The sequence below is a fragment of the Alosa sapidissima genome, chromosome 3 (assembly GCF_018492685.1).
Source record: "Alosa sapidissima isolate fAloSap1 chromosome 3, fAloSap1.pri, whole genome shotgun sequence".
Taxonomy (NCBI): Eukaryota; Metazoa; Chordata; class Actinopteri; order Clupeiformes; family Clupeidae; genus Alosa; species Alosa sapidissima.
Window position 1 is genome coordinate 6,409,177 of NC_055959.1, and position 16,572 is coordinate 6,425,748.

The 16,572-nt window shown below is 45.5% G+C and overlaps 2 protein-coding genes across 2 annotated transcripts in view; both read left to right on the top strand.

The window, feature by feature from the left end:
• The window catches only part of smg1 (SMG1 nonsense mediated mRNA decay associated PI3K related kinase), a 46,040-nt gene extending 38,660 nt beyond the window's left edge, over positions 1 to 7,380 (top strand). The window contains 11 exon segments of the mRNA XM_042085242.1: positions 309 to 465; positions 845 to 1,034; positions 1,212 to 1,684; positions 2,255 to 2,392; positions 2,855 to 3,187; positions 3,771 to 3,998; positions 4,280 to 4,491; positions 4,972 to 5,069; positions 5,198 to 5,374; positions 5,600 to 5,706; positions 5,828 to 7,380. Coding sequence (XP_041941176.1) covers positions 309 to 465; positions 845 to 1,034; positions 1,212 to 1,684; positions 2,255 to 2,392; positions 2,855 to 3,187; positions 3,771 to 3,998; positions 4,280 to 4,491; positions 4,972 to 5,069; positions 5,198 to 5,374; positions 5,600 to 5,706; positions 5,828 to 5,905 — 2,191 coding nt within the window. The 3' untranslated portion in view covers positions 5,906 to 7,380.
• A 525-nt stretch (positions 7,381 to 7,905) lies between these two features.
• Positions 7,906 to 16,450, top strand: arl6ip1 (ADP-ribosylation factor-like 6 interacting protein 1). Its single transcript, XM_042085827.1, has 6 exons — positions 7,906 to 8,067; positions 9,716 to 9,849; positions 10,725 to 10,844; positions 11,980 to 12,097; positions 12,570 to 12,654; positions 15,414 to 16,450. The coding sequence occupies exons 1-6, from the start codon at positions 8,032 to 8,034 to the stop codon at positions 15,530 to 15,532; spliced, it is 612 nt and encodes a 203-aa protein (XP_041941761.1). The 5' UTR covers positions 7,906 to 8,031; the 3' UTR covers positions 15,533 to 16,450.
• Positions 16,451 to 16,572: the final 122 nt, after the last annotated feature.

The window sequence follows — 16,572 nt, forward strand, 5'->3', positions numbered from 1 at the left end:
TAGTGTGGAACAAGCTGAGCGTTGAACTTGGTTCAACTTTCAAAGCACAACGCGAGAGCATTCAATTGTCAGTTAATGCAATCCGTTTGTGTTACTTAGGAACTTAGGAATGAGAGAGAACTTATTATGGTCTGAGCGCTGTGTTACGCTTGCCACTGGCCAGTGTGATCCCCGCCTAACCGAGACAGAAGCAGAGATGATTCATTTAATTGTAGTAATCATCTTGCTGCAATTACACTTCTCCACACTTAAGAATGGCTGAGAAACTCTTATATAACTCGTGTGTGTGTGTGTGTGTGTGTGTGTAGGATGCTGAGGCTGCAGTACTCGGAATTGATTCAACCCCGCAGCATGGAGAGCTCTGTGCAGGACACGCCCAAGATGAGCGCAGGCCAGATGCTGCTGGTGGCCTTCGACGGCATGTTTGCCCAGCTGGAGACGGCCTTCGGGCTGCTAGTGGAGAAGGTAACGCACACGGACCTGTGTTTGCCTTTCTGGTCCAATAATAGTGGCGATAATAAGGTGCCCTTATTAGGGTGCCCACTGTCTCATTTGCTACGGTTTTCTTTACACTTGACATTCCCTACATGTCCCTTTTGCTTCTGCCAAATGTCTGACCGCTGTATTGTTCATACTAAAAGAAAATGCGGTATGAACTAATACAATTGAACACTAAATTATATAATTTACTGTTTACTTGTGCTATAGCAGTTTTAGCACTGCGCTTTATCCCACCAGTGGTTGATTGAAGTTTTTAAGGCCAAGACATGTTCACCTGAGGGTGTGCATTGAGACCCGGACTCTCCTCTGACCTAGTACTCTCTCTCTCTCTCTCTCTCTCAAGCTGAACTCGATGGACGTGCCGGCCGCCTGGCGAAAGGTGGATGTGATCCGCGAGGCGCGGGCTGCTCAGGTGCACTTCTTTGACTGTGAGCAGAACCGGCAGGTGCTGGAGGAGATCTTCTTCCTCAAGAGGCTGCAGACCATCCGCGATTTCTTCCGCCTTTGTGGCTCCTTCTCTCAGACACTGTCTGGTAAGAGAACGGTCCTTCCTTCTCTAGAGGATGCGTTCCTACTTTGTAAGGGAAGAATGAATGAAATATTGCATATGGTACTCATATTAAGATCCTGAAGCGAATGCATCATTCTCCTATTCCATTTGCCTTTGTCTTTCTCACACACACTAATCTCCCTCCCCTCCCCCTCCTCAGGCACCTGCCCTCCTCCCACGGACGAGCCTCCTCCCTCCAACGGGCCTGTGTCCCTGGTGAAGCCTCTGTACCGCGGATCGGCCGTGGTGAGCGAGGACCAGATGACGCGTCCCATCAAGGCCTTCACGGCCGACTTTGTGCGCCAGATGCTGATCGGCCTGCCCACGCAGGCGCTGGGACTGGCCCTCTGCAGTGCCATCAGCGCGCTGGGCATGGACCTCATCGCCCAGGTGGAGGCCAAGGACTTTGGCGCGGAGGGCAAGGTGTCGCTGGACGAGCTGTGCAAGAAGGCGGTGGAGCAGGGCGTGCAGGCGGGCCGTCTGACCCAGCTGCTGCTGAACCGGGCCACGGTGCTGGCCAGTTCCTTCGACTCGTCCTGGAAGAAGCTAGACCTGGTGCGCAGGCTGGAGGTCAGCATCGATGCCTGCAAGGTTAGCCTGCAGAGGTCGCAGCTGCACAACGCCATGTTCCAGGTGAGTGGAATCAAGTTGTGCCACTAACTAATACGTTCACTGTGTATTTGGAGCAGGCATACATGGAAGCAGTAATCTAAGTGTTAATGCTCATATATTGCAGGCGTTTTGGTCGACTCGACATCTGTCTGTTGGGTGTTAAACATATTCCATAAAACAGTCATATCATCATTACCACTGCACTGTTATCGTTCCTGGAATTCTTCTGAGTCAGTTATTAGTCAGTCAGCCCCTTTATGTCATTACTCCCAGTGCTTTCCAGGAGTTAGTGTTGTCAACACATCTGGTGTTAAGCTGCATCTGGTGATAGTGGTTGCCTACCCCCTCTGTTATCTTGGTATGCGAGTACTCTGCACTCCAAAAACTATCTATTCAATATCTTTGAAGACTCCAGTGCTTTGATTCTTTGAGTCCTCACCTGTGGTATGCTGCCATATTTTTATCGTTTTGATTTTCCATGACTTTGATCATGTATCCTACAGACCTGTGGAAAGCAGTTTCCTGAAGTTCTGAGCCTTACAGTAGGTCTCGTTGTTAGTCCTGACCGACTGGTTTGTGTGTTTGTTACAGTGGCAGCATGAAGACGTGTTGGGAACGCGCAGCCAGCCCTTGACCGTGAGCCCCCCTCCCCGCTCCATCATCCTCAGCAACATGAAGAAGAAGCTGTACAAGCTCAGTCAGGACGAGGCGGCCATCGCCAGCGTTCAGGTCTGTACTATTCTGCTGATGGATTGTGTGCATCTGGCTGGAGAATGAAGACTTGGAATCCGATGGTCCGTGGTTTAGATGCATTCCTCACTTCTTATTCCAAAAAAAGCTTGTCACATCAACTCCTGCCCAGGAACTGGGTAGACCAATAGAGCAATAGGTAAATGACTAGACTCCCGAGCTGTTCCAAGAGAAGCTGCCGTTGGCAAGAACGCTGCCGTCTCAAACTGCAAATTGAGCGTCCTGTGTCCTCGCGTTCTCCAGAGTCTGAACTCACGATCTTAACTTTTCAAGTTCGAACTTTCAAGAACGGGAGACCGTTCTTTAGCGTACTTTGTATTGAGAAAAGCCCCAGATGTAGTTCACCCCTTGAAATATAATCTCATTTGGTCATACACTGTACAATTGTCCCTGTAAAATGAACACAACGTAAACCTCTCTATCTGTTCCTGTGCCATGCAGGAGAAGCTAGCTGCACTAGAGGGCAGCATCGAGCAACGTCTGAAGTGGGCCGGCGGTGCCAACCCGGCGCTGGCGCCCGTGCTGCAGGACTTTGAGGTGACCATCGGCGAGCGGCGCGCCCTGGTGCTGAAGGAGAGCCAGCGCAGCAGCCAGGTCACCTTCCTGTGCAGCACCATCCTGAACTTCGAGGGCCTGCGCACGCGCACCCCCGAGGCGCTCAGCATGGACGCCGCGCTCTTCGAGCTGCTCAAGCGCTGCCAGGCCACCTGCACCTACGCCGCCCAGTTCAGCTCCTCCGTCTCCCCGCTCGAGCTGCAGCTGCTGCAGAGGCTGGTCAGTCACACAGCTCATTCAACGACTCATGGCATTCACAATATGTCAAAAAAAATCTTTCTGAAAAGTCCTTGGTTTGCAATCGTATTAGTTGCTTAATTTCTTCTCCGTCTGCAGTGATGGGATCAGAGGGATCACTAACTATTCATAAAGATAAAGAAAAATTAAAAGGATTTAATCTAGAGTGAGCATGAGGGTGGGTTCAATATTATTAGCTGTGTTCATAATTTATCTGAATTATTGTGTTTATAGGAGCAAGTACTAGGAGTCATTGCCCTAGGTTGTATCTTGAAAATCTGCTGTGTAATCCCAGTTTAATAGAACTTGACAAATTAATTTTTCAGACTTGCCTGTCAAGACACATTAAGTATTTTCATTGAACTGGTTGTTGGTTTCATTGGTTGTTGTTATAACCAGAAAAGCTTAGTATCCTTGTAGAGTGATGAGATATACTTGTTGGTCAGGTTTTTCTTGAATGATTGTGTAATTCCTTGAGTCATGGGATTTTTCCATGTGGCGTTTCCCATTGCTCTTACTAATCCAGTTAACTAACCAATGGTGGCTTTGTGTCTGCTGTCTGCAGAGCCCCACCCTGGATCTGTCCATCGGCAGTGCTGACTGGCTTGCGTACGCCCAGAAGCAGCTGTCTCAGGAGCTGGCCAGTCAGAGGGCCGTGCAGGAGGAGCGAGATCAGCAATTGGACGTGGTCACGGAGACACTTCAGATGCTGGTCGACACCATTAAGGGCATCCTGTCCAATCACAACCGCCAGCTGGCTGATGTCAAACACCTGCTTCGTGCCATGGCAAAGGTAGAGCACGGGGCTCAGGGTCAGATATCACCGAATCACTTGAATTGTAACGCATAGGCAGCAGCCTTCGCTTAGAATAGTGATGAGATGCCCTCTTTGTTTTGTTTGTCCCTGTCTCTGTAACGGCGTTTCTCAAAAGTGCTATTCAAGAAGTGAAATCATTTAAATGATAGATTTCCAACACCATTGTTCTCCAATGCTTTTGGGAAATGCAGTCAAAGTTAGGGCTGGAGCTACTCCAGACTTCAGATGCTCATTGCTGGCATCTTTGTCTTTGTCAGGATGAGGAGAACGCGCTGGCAGAGGGAGATGAAGTGGTGTACGAGGGCAGCGTGAGGCAGTTCCTGACGGAGTACAAGGCGTGGCAGGACAACCTGCAGATCGTGCTGTTCACGGTGGTGCAGGCCATGGGCCAGCCGCGCAACCAGGAGCAGGGGGACCTTCTGCAGGAGATCCCTGCCACACTCAAGGAGCTCAAAGTGCAGAGCCAGAGGTGGACACACACACACACACACACACACACACACACACACACACACACACACACACACACACAATCCCCTTCTGCAAGCAGCGCAGCACTGAGCTCTGTTGCCTCCTCTTTCCTGATGCCCTCTGACCTGCGTACACGATGCATATGGATGTGACCTATAAAGATGATGCTTTAAAATGATTGCTGGAGTGGTTGTGAATCAGTGATGACATCAGCATGACTGTGACTGCACATCACCTCGTCTGTGTGTAGAGTTATAGCAACATGTATTTTAGGGTCCTTACTATACCATAATGTTGTGCTACAGTTCTGGCAATCAGATAAGTTTGACAAAAAAAAAGATTCAACATTGATTCTTAATTTGACCAAATGTTAGTGCATGTAATATTTACATTGTCTTGCATTTCTATGCTGCTGTGAGCTTCAGTGCACACTCTTGAGTGACCTTTAGTCTAACACATGATATTTTCTGTGGTTTAGCATCTACAATGGGTTGGTTGGGTTTGCCTCTCCTCTGGTGACTGATAGAAGTGACTGCCCGAGCCCCACTTCCAATGCCCAGACCAGCTTTGCTGCAGGTTGGTGCCCTGATTTCTAACTTCTCTCTTGGATCTGTGATGCCAACTACTCGGTGGTGTATTGTGTGTTATATTTGCATTTGTTTCTGTGGATGATGGCGGTTAATGTGCCCCTTCTGCTCCCATAGCAGTGCGCTGCAGCGGTGTGAAGACGCAGCCAGACGGAATGTCCCAGAATGCTCGGAAGGCCCTCCCCCGTAACCTGGGCACCCCTGCCGACACGCCGCCCAGCACCCTCCTCATCACCAGCAAAGGCCTCGCACCCAGCCCCAAGCGAGCTGTTCGCGACCCCAAGACGGGCAAAGGTAAAGCGGGGAACCCCTTGTGCTCGTGCCGGGGTATCTGTAGCTGTGTGTGACATCTTCGCACTCTCAGTATACTGTATATAGTGAACAACCTTTGTGTAGTTATTCCTTACATAGTGCACAATGTAGTGAAATAGTGGAGATTTCAAACATAGCCTGGCTGTGGTACAACACGGTCACTGGATATTGATTGGTGTTAACTTTGTGTGTACGTGTGCCCTATAGCTGTGCAGGAGAGGAACTCTTATGCTGTCAGTGTGTGGAAGAGAGTGAAGGCCAAATTGGAGGGTAGAGATGTTGACCCCAATAGGAGGATGAGTGTGACCGAACAGGTAAGAGGCAACCTGCACCTGTTGGACCCAGATTTTGGAAAATGTTTGTCATTTGTCACACATTCCTGTGCTCCTATGTGTTCATGAGTTGTTCGATGCTGATGTCTATCCTGTTCACCAGGTGGACTACGTCATCAAAGAGGCTACGCATGTGGACAACTTGGCCCAGCTGTACGAAGGGTGGACCGCCTGGGTGTGAACGGGGACGCCAAGCAGATCACTTTGGTCCAGCGAGGAAAGAAGAGTACAAATCCACCAGAGTCCACGGGGTCTGGGGCCACAGAGCCACAGTGCACCATGCGGGGGAAAACAGGGGGAGGGGTGGGTGTGGAGACCCTCCCAAGGGGCCCCATCATGGGGAAACCCCCACCCCCTCAAGCCCTCCAGTAGCACACAGCTCAGCTGCACCCTGGCGATTCAGCACACTACCACGACAAGGGTCTGCTCCCCTCCCGTCTCCTCCAGGTGTATCAGGAGCTCATCGGGACGGGGGGAGGGAAGGGGGAATTGGTAAAAAGGGGGGGGGGCTGCTATGGTTATGGTGGCCAGCTTGGAACTACCCCCCCCCCCCCTCTCGCCCCCTGCAACCAAAAAACAAACAAACAAAAAATTAATAAAACAAAAAAGGAGGACAAAATGAAAACAAATGTCAACTCATCAAAGCAAAAATAAATGGAAATTGAAAGGGGTTTGCTACAGGGAATTGGCAGGGGGGTAATGGGAATCGCTCAACACCCCCTGTCCTCCTCAGAGCCTAGTCCTGGCGGGTGTTAAACCCCTCAGGTCTGTGGACTACATTAATGAAGATGAGAGAGGGGAAGAGTTGTATTCCTCCAGAGCCTTACTGAAGAGCCTGTCCTTGGCTTCTTTGAGTCGTGCAGCGATTTTCTTTTTTTTCCCAGTCCAGCGATGGTCAGGCGTTGATGTGTCAGCGAGCAGGAGTGAAGACGGAGAGCGGTTGATTAAGGGGCATCGGGAAGCCAAGCAACACCACTCAACTCCAGTAGGCCTGAAGTTCACCTGAAAGTACAAAAGATTCCCTTAGCTTTGACTGCTTCATTATTTTTTTTTTTCTCCTCTCGAACGTTTCCTGAAATACACAAATAAACCTTTTTTTGTTTTACCCAACACTTCTTAAATGTATCTCACAATTTTCACTATTAAAAAATTACAAACGTGGAGATGGGGGATTGCAGAAAAAAAATACTATCATGTGTTTATTGAAATTTGAAGTTTGAAGAAATGTACAATGCTTCAAGTTTAAAAAGATCCACTTGTCTGTTTTCTTCAATTGATTCTGAATGAGCTAGTGAGAGAAGTGTTGCAGGATGCTGAGGCCAAGAAGACTGAAGAATCTGAGGATGTGTGTAAAAATGTGTTTACTTATTAATATGCATCTCTAGTATTTGTTGTGTGTAGTGGCTAGATACTTTCTCCCTGTCCTTTCTTTCCATTTGATAAATGGCAGACCGTTTGGTTGTGCCAATAGAAATGTGTCTTCCTGGATGCAACTTTTCCTGTTAAGCTTGCTTTTTATTAACCTTGACTTAGTTTTACATTTTTTAGTGGGAGAAAAGAGTAAACAAGTAGTGATGTGTGGTGATGGTATAAAATGTTGATTCTTAAAGATTTTATTCCGTTTTTGTTTGCCAAATAAACATGACTCTAAACATATTTGTTGTATTTTGTCATTCGAGTAGTACTTTTACTAGTGACATTTAGTGATGAGGAAATGATTCATTCAAGTCTAGGCAGTTCATATCAGAAATTCCCCCACCCCAGAATATATAACTTTTTTAAAGACAATCAGTTGTGTGTATGATGTACATAGATGATTGCATAGATTTTGGATTTTTTTGCAGTCTTGCAAAGACATTTTTTATTGGCTATATTGATATTGTTTTGAAAGGGTTATTTTATGAAAGACTTGCTTAGATAAGCCTACATTTTGGAATCTATAATTCACACCCCACAGCAGACATAAATTGTGTAGCCTATATAATTTAACATAACTCGGCCTACCAGAGACAAGGTGATATGCAAATGAATGAGAAATAACGTTTATTTTTCAGTAATATCTATACAATATGTGTGGTGTAGTAGGTTATTTTAATGTTAACCAACATCACAATTGTGCCTCAACTACACTTCCCATAGAGCATTGCGCTTTGTCTGGTGTCCTGTTTGGCATAAAAACATCCTGCCGTTAACGGTCAATTGCTTTTCGAATTGACGGAGCAGAGTGGTGGGAGCTGTGTGCAGTGACAGTGCAACTGACGTGGACAGGATTTGCATTGAGGACATTGGGCCACATAGGTGTACGCTATGGCAGAAGGCGACAACAAAAGTGCAAATCTTCTTGTAAGTAACGTTACTTTGTATAATTGAAAGCTAACGGTATTCAACGTTATAATTGCAAGTGTGTATTTGCGCGACGTTAGCTAACAGAACAGCGTTTAACTCATCTTAACGTCTTTAACGTTATGTTGAAGTTTATTTTCGTTATATATTTTCCTTATACAATTGTGTATTCATGGCTGTGTGTTGGTACGTGTTAATATTATGAGTAGACTACCCTAATATTAACGTAATGTTGTGCCATTAAGTTAGCACTCTAACGTTAACCTTATTTACCATCGCTAACATTAGCTGGCTAACGTTAGCTAGCCAACTTTTATCGAAAGACAATCCGTTTACTAGCTATTCCAGGTAGGTTAAGTTAGCCTACTTAACGCCGAGCTAGTTAACGTTATGGCCCAGGCGTTTCTTTGACTGGAGGACCACGGTGTAGTAAACTAACTTGCCGTGCAATTAATAACGCTAACGTTACTAGCTAGCCATTATCGAACAATACCGTTGGGTGGTTTGCTGTAGAAATGTGCCATGCACGCCAACCACGGTAATCTACATAATTAGCTAGATAACGACAGATGACGTTTATTAGCTAAACAATGTGATTAATATCTATAATGCCATGTTGAAATGGCTCAGGACGCTTACTTATCTTATTACAACTTCGTCTGTTTAGCTTGCTAGTTTAATTCACCTAACGTTACTGCGAGACGGCCATCTACGTCGAAATAAAAATGCTAAGGCCTCCCATTTTATTAGTGTGGTGTTCGCTAGCATTAAATAGCTAACTTGACAAGTCGTCGCTGTCATCGTTAGCGGCTCTTGAGAAGACCGACCTCAGACACATGTAACTCACGTAGTTTCATTAGCTAGTTTGACTAATGATAGCCTGGCGTTTGTCAGTTGAGTACAGTGGATCGGTGTCCTTTTTGTTTAATTAACTGGTTAGCTCTGCCCAGGGTAGCTTTGTCTTGGTATTTGACCTCTGAAATGCCAAACTGTTGACATCTCATTGTTAGTAGGCAGTCTAAATGTCTGCTATTCTAGAGTTATTGATATGTCATAAGTGGTAAAGCCGTCTTAGAGTATAACGTTATTTTGTGCAAAAGCTAGACATTTGGCCAAGGTTTTTTTGTTAATACAATGATTCCTTGTTTCTCAGAACTGTTACACAACCGAACTTATATAGGGTATCTAGCTATATAATCCACGAATGTTTTCCTTTGGAGACTTTGGCGTCAGGGTTCTCTTTGCCTTATAAACAATTTTCTTCACTAAATGTATGCAATTGAATTATGTCCATCACGTGTTAAAGTGTGTGTTTATTGTGGTTCTTTATTTCCTTTAATGTGTCTGAATGTGGCACATTTGAAACCCACGTATCTGCGCTGAAGTTAAACTATGCACTGCACGGAAACCACCATCCTCTTTGCACAGGAAACCCTATCTGTGTTTTTAATAGGAGGCATGATAATGTTGCTCAGGCGACCTCAAGAAAGTGAGCTCTGCAATTATAGCACTACTATCAAAGCCAAAGAGAAACATCCTAAACAAAACAATTTAAACATAAATGACTATCACTCTCAGAAAAAGGCCAAGAAACGAGTGCTCATTTAAAATGTGTTAAAGTGTTTGTGTACATCCTCTGACCTTACAGGCTCAGGAGACTGCTCAGCTTGAAGAGCAGTTGCAGGGATGGGGGGAGGTGATCTTGGCAGGGGACCAGGTCCTGCGCTGGGAGAAGCCATGGTTCCCTGGACTTCTGATCGGTGTCACCACTGTCATCTTCACGTGAGTTCACACACAGTCCTGCATAGGTGCACTGTCACTTCTGGCAATGTTGACGAGGTTTGATATTAGCTTTTTAAAATGTGGATACCTACCAGCCATTGAGAGAAAAATGATAAAATTAATCAGCCATTCAATATTAAATCATTATTTTGTGTCTGATGGGTGTCTTCATTGTCCTCTTCATGCGAGTTCATAGGTACACACTTTTGACGCTGCTAAAAAGCATTATCAGGGCGTTGACTCATGATCCCAGTAAGACGCCTACAGCTCAAAGGGCTTTTGAAGTGACAACCAGGAGTCTTCCCTGTACTCATACATGATGTCACATGTCTTGACCTTTCACCTAGACTGTTAGGAAAGCCATCAGCATTCAGAGGCCGAGTTGGCAGAATTCAGTGCAAGTGTGACATGTATTGAACGCTCCCTCTGTCTATGCTGATGGCTTTCAGTGTGGTCTTGCTCTTTCAGATAAGTCATCAGGTTACATTAGTCAGATGCCTCCAAGGCAACTCCTAGAGTTAGAAATTGCTATATGTAGTCAATGTAAAGATCTGAGTTCTTGAGAGAATACCTCCCTTATCAAGATGTGCTATGGACAAAGGGTGGCGTTGGGTTCATTTAAAGCTGCTACTCGGCTGTGAGGGCTATAGATCAGGTTTTCATTTTCCTTTGGTCAACTTTGTCTTCATCTATTATGCATTGAGGTACAGCACAAATTCTGTAGTCAGACATAGCACACGTACGCACACACACACTCCTGTAGCTTTATGGTTTGGATCACTTAATCATGCTTCTTGATGTGTCCTGGCTTCACCTCTGGTGTGAGCTTCATCTGATATGGGCTTGATGTCCCCTCTCTTCTCTCCCACTGGCAGGCTGATCTACTACTTGGACCCCTCTGTGCTGACCGGACTGTCCTGCACAGTGATGATCATGTGCCTGGCGGACTATCTGGTGCCCACACTTGCTCCAAGAGTCTTCGGCTCCAACAAGTGGTGAGTGGTCTTGCAGTGAGGGAGAGATCACACATCAATCAGGTGCAGAAATACCTGCAGATATATTTGAGGAGACTCGAAACATGGCTAAAATGTGCAGAATGTCAGGTGCATGGTTTCACTTCTTTGAGTGTGGTGTTCTAAAGATGTATAGAAACAACGGTCTAACCTTTAACCGAGTGAACGGCAAAGCATGTCTGAACAAATATTTCCTCATCTGGCCAGAAACGGGATCAGACAAATGTGACCAGTTACCAGACCAGTTTGAAAACTGCCTTTTTGATCTAGACACCCCCACCCCACCCTGTTGAGCCAAACCCCCACCCTTGTGTCTCCCCATGCAGTTCAGCTGACCTGGTCAGCCCTGTGGTCACTTCAGTTCCATTTCCCCCTCTGTCTCTATGGCCCACCCTGCTGCTAGAGCACCAGGCTGTATTGGGTGACAGACAGCAGTTGGTACTGTGTGTCTGGTGTCAGGGCTCAGCCCAGCCTCACACCCTGACTCAGCAGCAATGCGTTCAGCAGTGCTGGTCGTCCCCCTCCCCCATAGCCGCACAGCAGCAAGACTGAACAAGGTCTCTGAGCTGTCCACTCATGAGAAGGACTCGCTCAGCTTATTTTAGAGCGTGGCAGAATTATTTTTTTTGCCCTTGAGCCGTGTGTGGCTGGGGTTGCATTTAGTGTCCTTTTATTAGAAGTGGTGCCTAAGCACAGTCCCAGCCCCACCCTATCAGGGCTCTCAGCTAGCAGGCCCTAGCCTGTGGGCATTAGGCTTATCAAGCCAGTTAACATGGGTGACTAGTTACTGGTGTACTGTGTTTTGTTCAGGAGGACCCAAGCTTGTACATCATGAGATTATGCCTTTGTTTATGAATATCCCATATTACAGCAGTACAAAAGTTATCAGTTTTAAGTGCACTGCTTGCTAAATTTGGTATGTTGATTAGTTGTATGATCAATTTGTATGCATAACAGATGTGTAGTTACTTGTACCTACAACAAGCAATTCATTAGTGTCTCTCTTGACGTCTAGCATGTAAGTTTGCGCTGAGGTTGTAGTTCTTGTCTCTGCTTGTGTAATCAATATGTGGCCTTAAGTACTGAATGAAGTGTCTGTGTTCTCATGTGTCCCCAGGACGACGGAGCAGCAACAGCGCTTCCACGAGATCTGCAGCAACCTGGTGAAGACGCAGCGTCGTGTCCTTGGCTGGTGGAAGCGCCTCTTTGCCCTCAAGGAAGAAAAGCCCAAGATGGTAGCCAGACGTCTGCTCCTGCACAAACGTCTCCATTCATATGCCTAGTCTCAATCAACCCATCAGATTTCATTTTGATGCCCTTTTAGTTTATTGAGTGGTTGACATTTGATGAGCCTTCTGTAGATCGGTCCTTAGTGCTGGTGCCAACCTCTTTCCCTTTCTATTCATTAGTGTGTAAATGAGCAGAATGACTTTCATTTCGCCCTAATTCCCTCCAGTATTCAAATAATGATAATGACCATTTCGCATACAATTTAATTTTCGAGACAAATCGGCCCCAATTTGTGTAATGAGATTTTCCCTTTCCCCCCTCGGTTGTGCAAGTAGTCAGCTGATGAGGCTTACGTGCAAGAACCCACTGCGGGAATAGGGCTGTGATTCACATGATCGAATCCCTGTGTTCCTCAGAGTGGTTCCTGTTTTGTTTTTACTGTGTTTTAACGTTCATCTGTTTGTCTTCCCTCTCTAGTACTTCCTGTCTGTCATTAGTAGCCTGGTGGCAGTGGCCTGGATCGGACAGCAAGTCCACAACCTTTTCCTCACTTATCTGATCGGTGAGTTAGAGTTGTGTGTGTGTGTTCTGATTATTTGCTGCATGTGAATGTTTGACAGACCAATAGGTCATGCAGATGAAGCTGCATATTTGAGTTATAATGCTTGTTTGTTAAACGTCGACCTTGCATTACTTTTTCTTATCGCTCTCTCTCCCCGTAAGCCTGAAAAAAATGAAAGCTAATGGCATTCTTGGAATAGTTGTTCCTTCTCCCTCCTCTGTGAAAAGCCATTGGTTTCTCTGGGCCTATGACTGATGCTGAGCACATTTTCTAACCCCATGGTCAGACGGAATGTGTTTAGCAAATCTTGTCGTTTGGCTCAGGCACACACAGAGTCGTATGAAACAATGTGCCTAGTCCTGCTACTGCAAGTAACAGGTTTAGGTGTTTCTGTGTGGGGACTGGCGAGAGATAGAGGTGTTGACCTTAACTTCCTGGGCTGGTCTTCGCTGGAACTACCAATAGTGTTGATGCTGTCAAGTGAAAGAAATGGGCAGAAAAAAACCGGGTCACTCTAATGAGGACATGAAAGGAGGTCACTGTTAAGAGTCCAAAAATACAGCACTCTTGTCTCATTGGAGCTCCAGTGGGAGATATCAGCACCTCTGTTGGATATGTTGGTGTGACTGTGTGCACAAAGTATATTTGAAACCTTGTCCGCAAGCATTCATAAGTGTGTACACTGTGTTGGCTTGACGTTACAACACCACAACCAACTATGCAAACTGTGTGTTTGATTTTGTGTGCTGGCTGGGCTATGCAGGAGGGAGAGATGCCAAAGAAGGGACTGCAGTCTCTGAAATAACCAAATGTTAAACGTGTTTAAAAAGCTAAACGTGTATCTCTGAAGCTGGGCCATGGTTCAGACTATTATTATTTTCGTAATGGTAAACTGCAAAACCGTGCTGATGTGTTGCTTACCATGGTAAGAAATAATCCATACCACCACAGCCCTGTAATTGATTGTTCCCTGTGATGGGACACCGGCAAGAAAAAACCTCGCGTGTACACACAGAGGTGTAACCGGCTAAATGTGCTGTAGTGCATATGCCAGACCAGTCGATGGCGCCGCTGTGCAGAATCTTCACGATAAGTTCACGTGAATCGCGTAGAAGAAAACATTGTTGAAACAGTTTGTTAAGCCAGAGAATGTCTAATAAGGGCTCTGGTTAAGCAGTCGCATGAAATAAGGAGACTACAGACAATTCGGTTTTCAATTCAACTGTTAAACTAATAAAGTTCATTTTCAAGGTATGTGACTATGCTATGTGAAATTTCAAATGCTTAGCCTACGCATTGCATTAGGTCTGAGCACCACTAGAGAAAACACTAAGTTAAGCTAACGTGTGCTTCTAACTTAGCCACTAAAGGCTAATAGGCTACATTGTGCACATAAATCATGACGGGAAAGAAAAACATTTTAATATGATAAATAAATGGTTTGGTTTGTTTTGACAAGCAGCATGTCAGGTCGAGTGCCGTGGCTGATGTTGAGAGGTGGGGCTATGTCGTCATAAAGTTGCCGGCTTCGCACCTACAGGCGTCTACACGGCGAAAGTTAGCTGGCGGTTTCAAAAGTTCCCACTTCGGAAGCCGGTTTGAAAAGCTATCGGTTTCAGTCTCCTAAACTGCCGGCGTCGTGTACACGCAAGGCGTAACCGTTAACAAAACCTCACCGGTTTCACAAAAACCGGCGTCGTGTAAACGGCACCTTAATCCGTTAACCAATGTGTCAAACTGACCAACAAGCCACTGATCTCATAGACAAATTAAAGTTTTGTTTGTCAGTATCAGGGTCTGAAAGAATTTGCTTCTGGTTGAACTTTCTGTCCCTTTTAAGAGGAAAGGTTGGAGCTTATCAAGATTTAATTTACTCTTAAAGTGTAAACGAGGTGTAAGATAATCCTCTGTGGCATTGCATGAGATGGCCACTTGTTTTGAAAATGTAAAAACAAGGACTGCATTTAACCACAGATGCCAAAACTACATGGGGTAAATCTAATGGGTCCCCATGTAGTTTGGCATGGTTCTGCTACAAGAAAACAGAGAGCCCGTAGGAGAGGCTGAAATTGGACCGGTGAAAGTGGCTCTTAAACTGTCCTTAAAGGGTTTAACTGCAGCTCTTACGGCTCCTACACACAGCTGCGTGCGTTGCGTTGCTGGAGACGCATCCCATTCACTTTACATGGGCTCACGTCATCCGTTGCCAAACTGATTTGTGGGTCCGTTGCGTCGCGTTTCTCCCGCCACTCGCGTTGAGAAGTTCAGCTGTTGCTGCACCGACAGACGACACCGGCCAATCAAGCCAATCGACTGACGGCACCAACCAATCAAATTACGGTTATACTTAGTCATTTGCATAGCTACCGTTGGGAACACCCACTGGCATGCGTTGACTGAACACAACTGTGTGTAGGAGCCGTTAGAGGCTTGTTTGAAGCCAGTAGAGAAGCGCTTCAGGGCATGCCACTTGTTTCTCAGCCATGTCTCGGCAGTAATACTTAATCAGATTTTCTCCTGCAGGCAGTCACTCAGTCTGGCCTTTACATACCTATAATACAATCACTCACACCTGTGTGCCTCTCTCATACACACCTCTTCTCTTGCCACACAGCTCAACTCTCCTTGCCTTAATTTTACGATTGCGTGCATTGGTTTGACTGTTTATGCTCTGGCGAGGTTTCTTGAAAAGTAACAAAGACTGCACATATGTCCTTCTGAAATGACCCGTGTGAAATGTGTATTCTGTCTCTTCCTAGTGAGTTTCCTGTTGCTCCTGCCTGGTCTCAACCAGCATGGAATCATCTCCAAGTACGCCGGCATGGCTAAGAGGGAGATCAACAAACTGCTGAAACAAAAGGAGAAGAAGAATGAGTAATGAAAGTTGACAGTGCCAGAGGAAAGAGTTTCTGAAAGTTGAAGCTGAATAAGCGACGCCGCGCTCCCCCAACCTACGTATCCGCTCAGATTAAGACCAATTCGAAAGCTCTCTACCAGAGCCTGGCTGCATCCACAGTCCGGCTCTAGTCTTCTGGTGGGTTGTGCTGACTGAGGATTTGCACATGCATGCAGCCATCACATTGGGTTTCTGTTTGCTGCCTGCTGTCCCACCCCTTCTCTAAATAGTTCAGATCACGTCTTGTGTTAGGCACAATTATTTGGTTTTACAATATTGGTCTTTCTGAAATCTGTGTGAATTTTATCCTTTTTGTTTTCTTTTTCGTCATGCTTTTTTTTTTTTTTTTTTTTTTTCAAAGCCATTCCCATTTCTTAAAGCATGGAAGGCAACTACCTAGAGCAGTATAGAACCTTGAACAGAATATGCCTAGATGACCCTTTAAAAAGACTTGCTTTTTTTTTAAAACCATGGACAGTAGCCTTCGCTTCGTCTTCTGGATGGCTATGAAACAGATCTTCTGTCTACCTAGTAAGGTTGACTGCAATAGTTGCCTGTTATCATTTTTCTTTTTCTTTTTTTAATAATTGCACTGAAAACTAGATGAAACTGGAGTTTAAAGCTGTCCATGTGTGGTGTGGGTGGTGTGTTTGAGTTCACTGCTGTACTGTTCACTGTTTGGGTCTCGCCTGGGATCCCAATGAAGCTTCTGCAATGCTCACTCGTTCAGGTCACCAATGTAAATATGTTACCTGTTACCTTTTGTCTCCTATGTCTTATCTATGTTTTACCTCATTCAAATTTTCATCTTTCCTTTCTCTCTCTCTCTCCTCTCCTTTATTTATCTTTTATTTTCTTTTTGAGGACTATGAAATTAATAAAGTCTGGTTTAAGAATGGAGAACTAGAGTTTGATTTATTTGTGTACACTATCCTAGCATACAGTGTAATCGGTGTTACCTAGGCCTTTTGGCAAATTCTGGGAACATTCTGTAAAACTGGCAATCATATTACACACTGATT

Excerpts from the sequence above, each read along its gene's own strand:
- arl6ip1 (XM_042085827.1), top strand. The coding sequence starts at position 8,032 with ATGGCAGAAGGCGACAACAAAAGTGCAAATCTTCTT. Across the intron at positions 9,850-10,724 it reads GTCACCACTGTCATCTTCAC|GCTGATCTACTACTTGGACC; the intron begins GTGAGTTCACAC and ends TCCCACTGGCAG. Across the intron at positions 12,655-15,413 it reads TTTCCTCACTTATCTGATCG|TGAGTTTCCTGTTGCTCCTG; the intron begins GTGAGTTAGAGT and ends GTCTCTTCCTAG.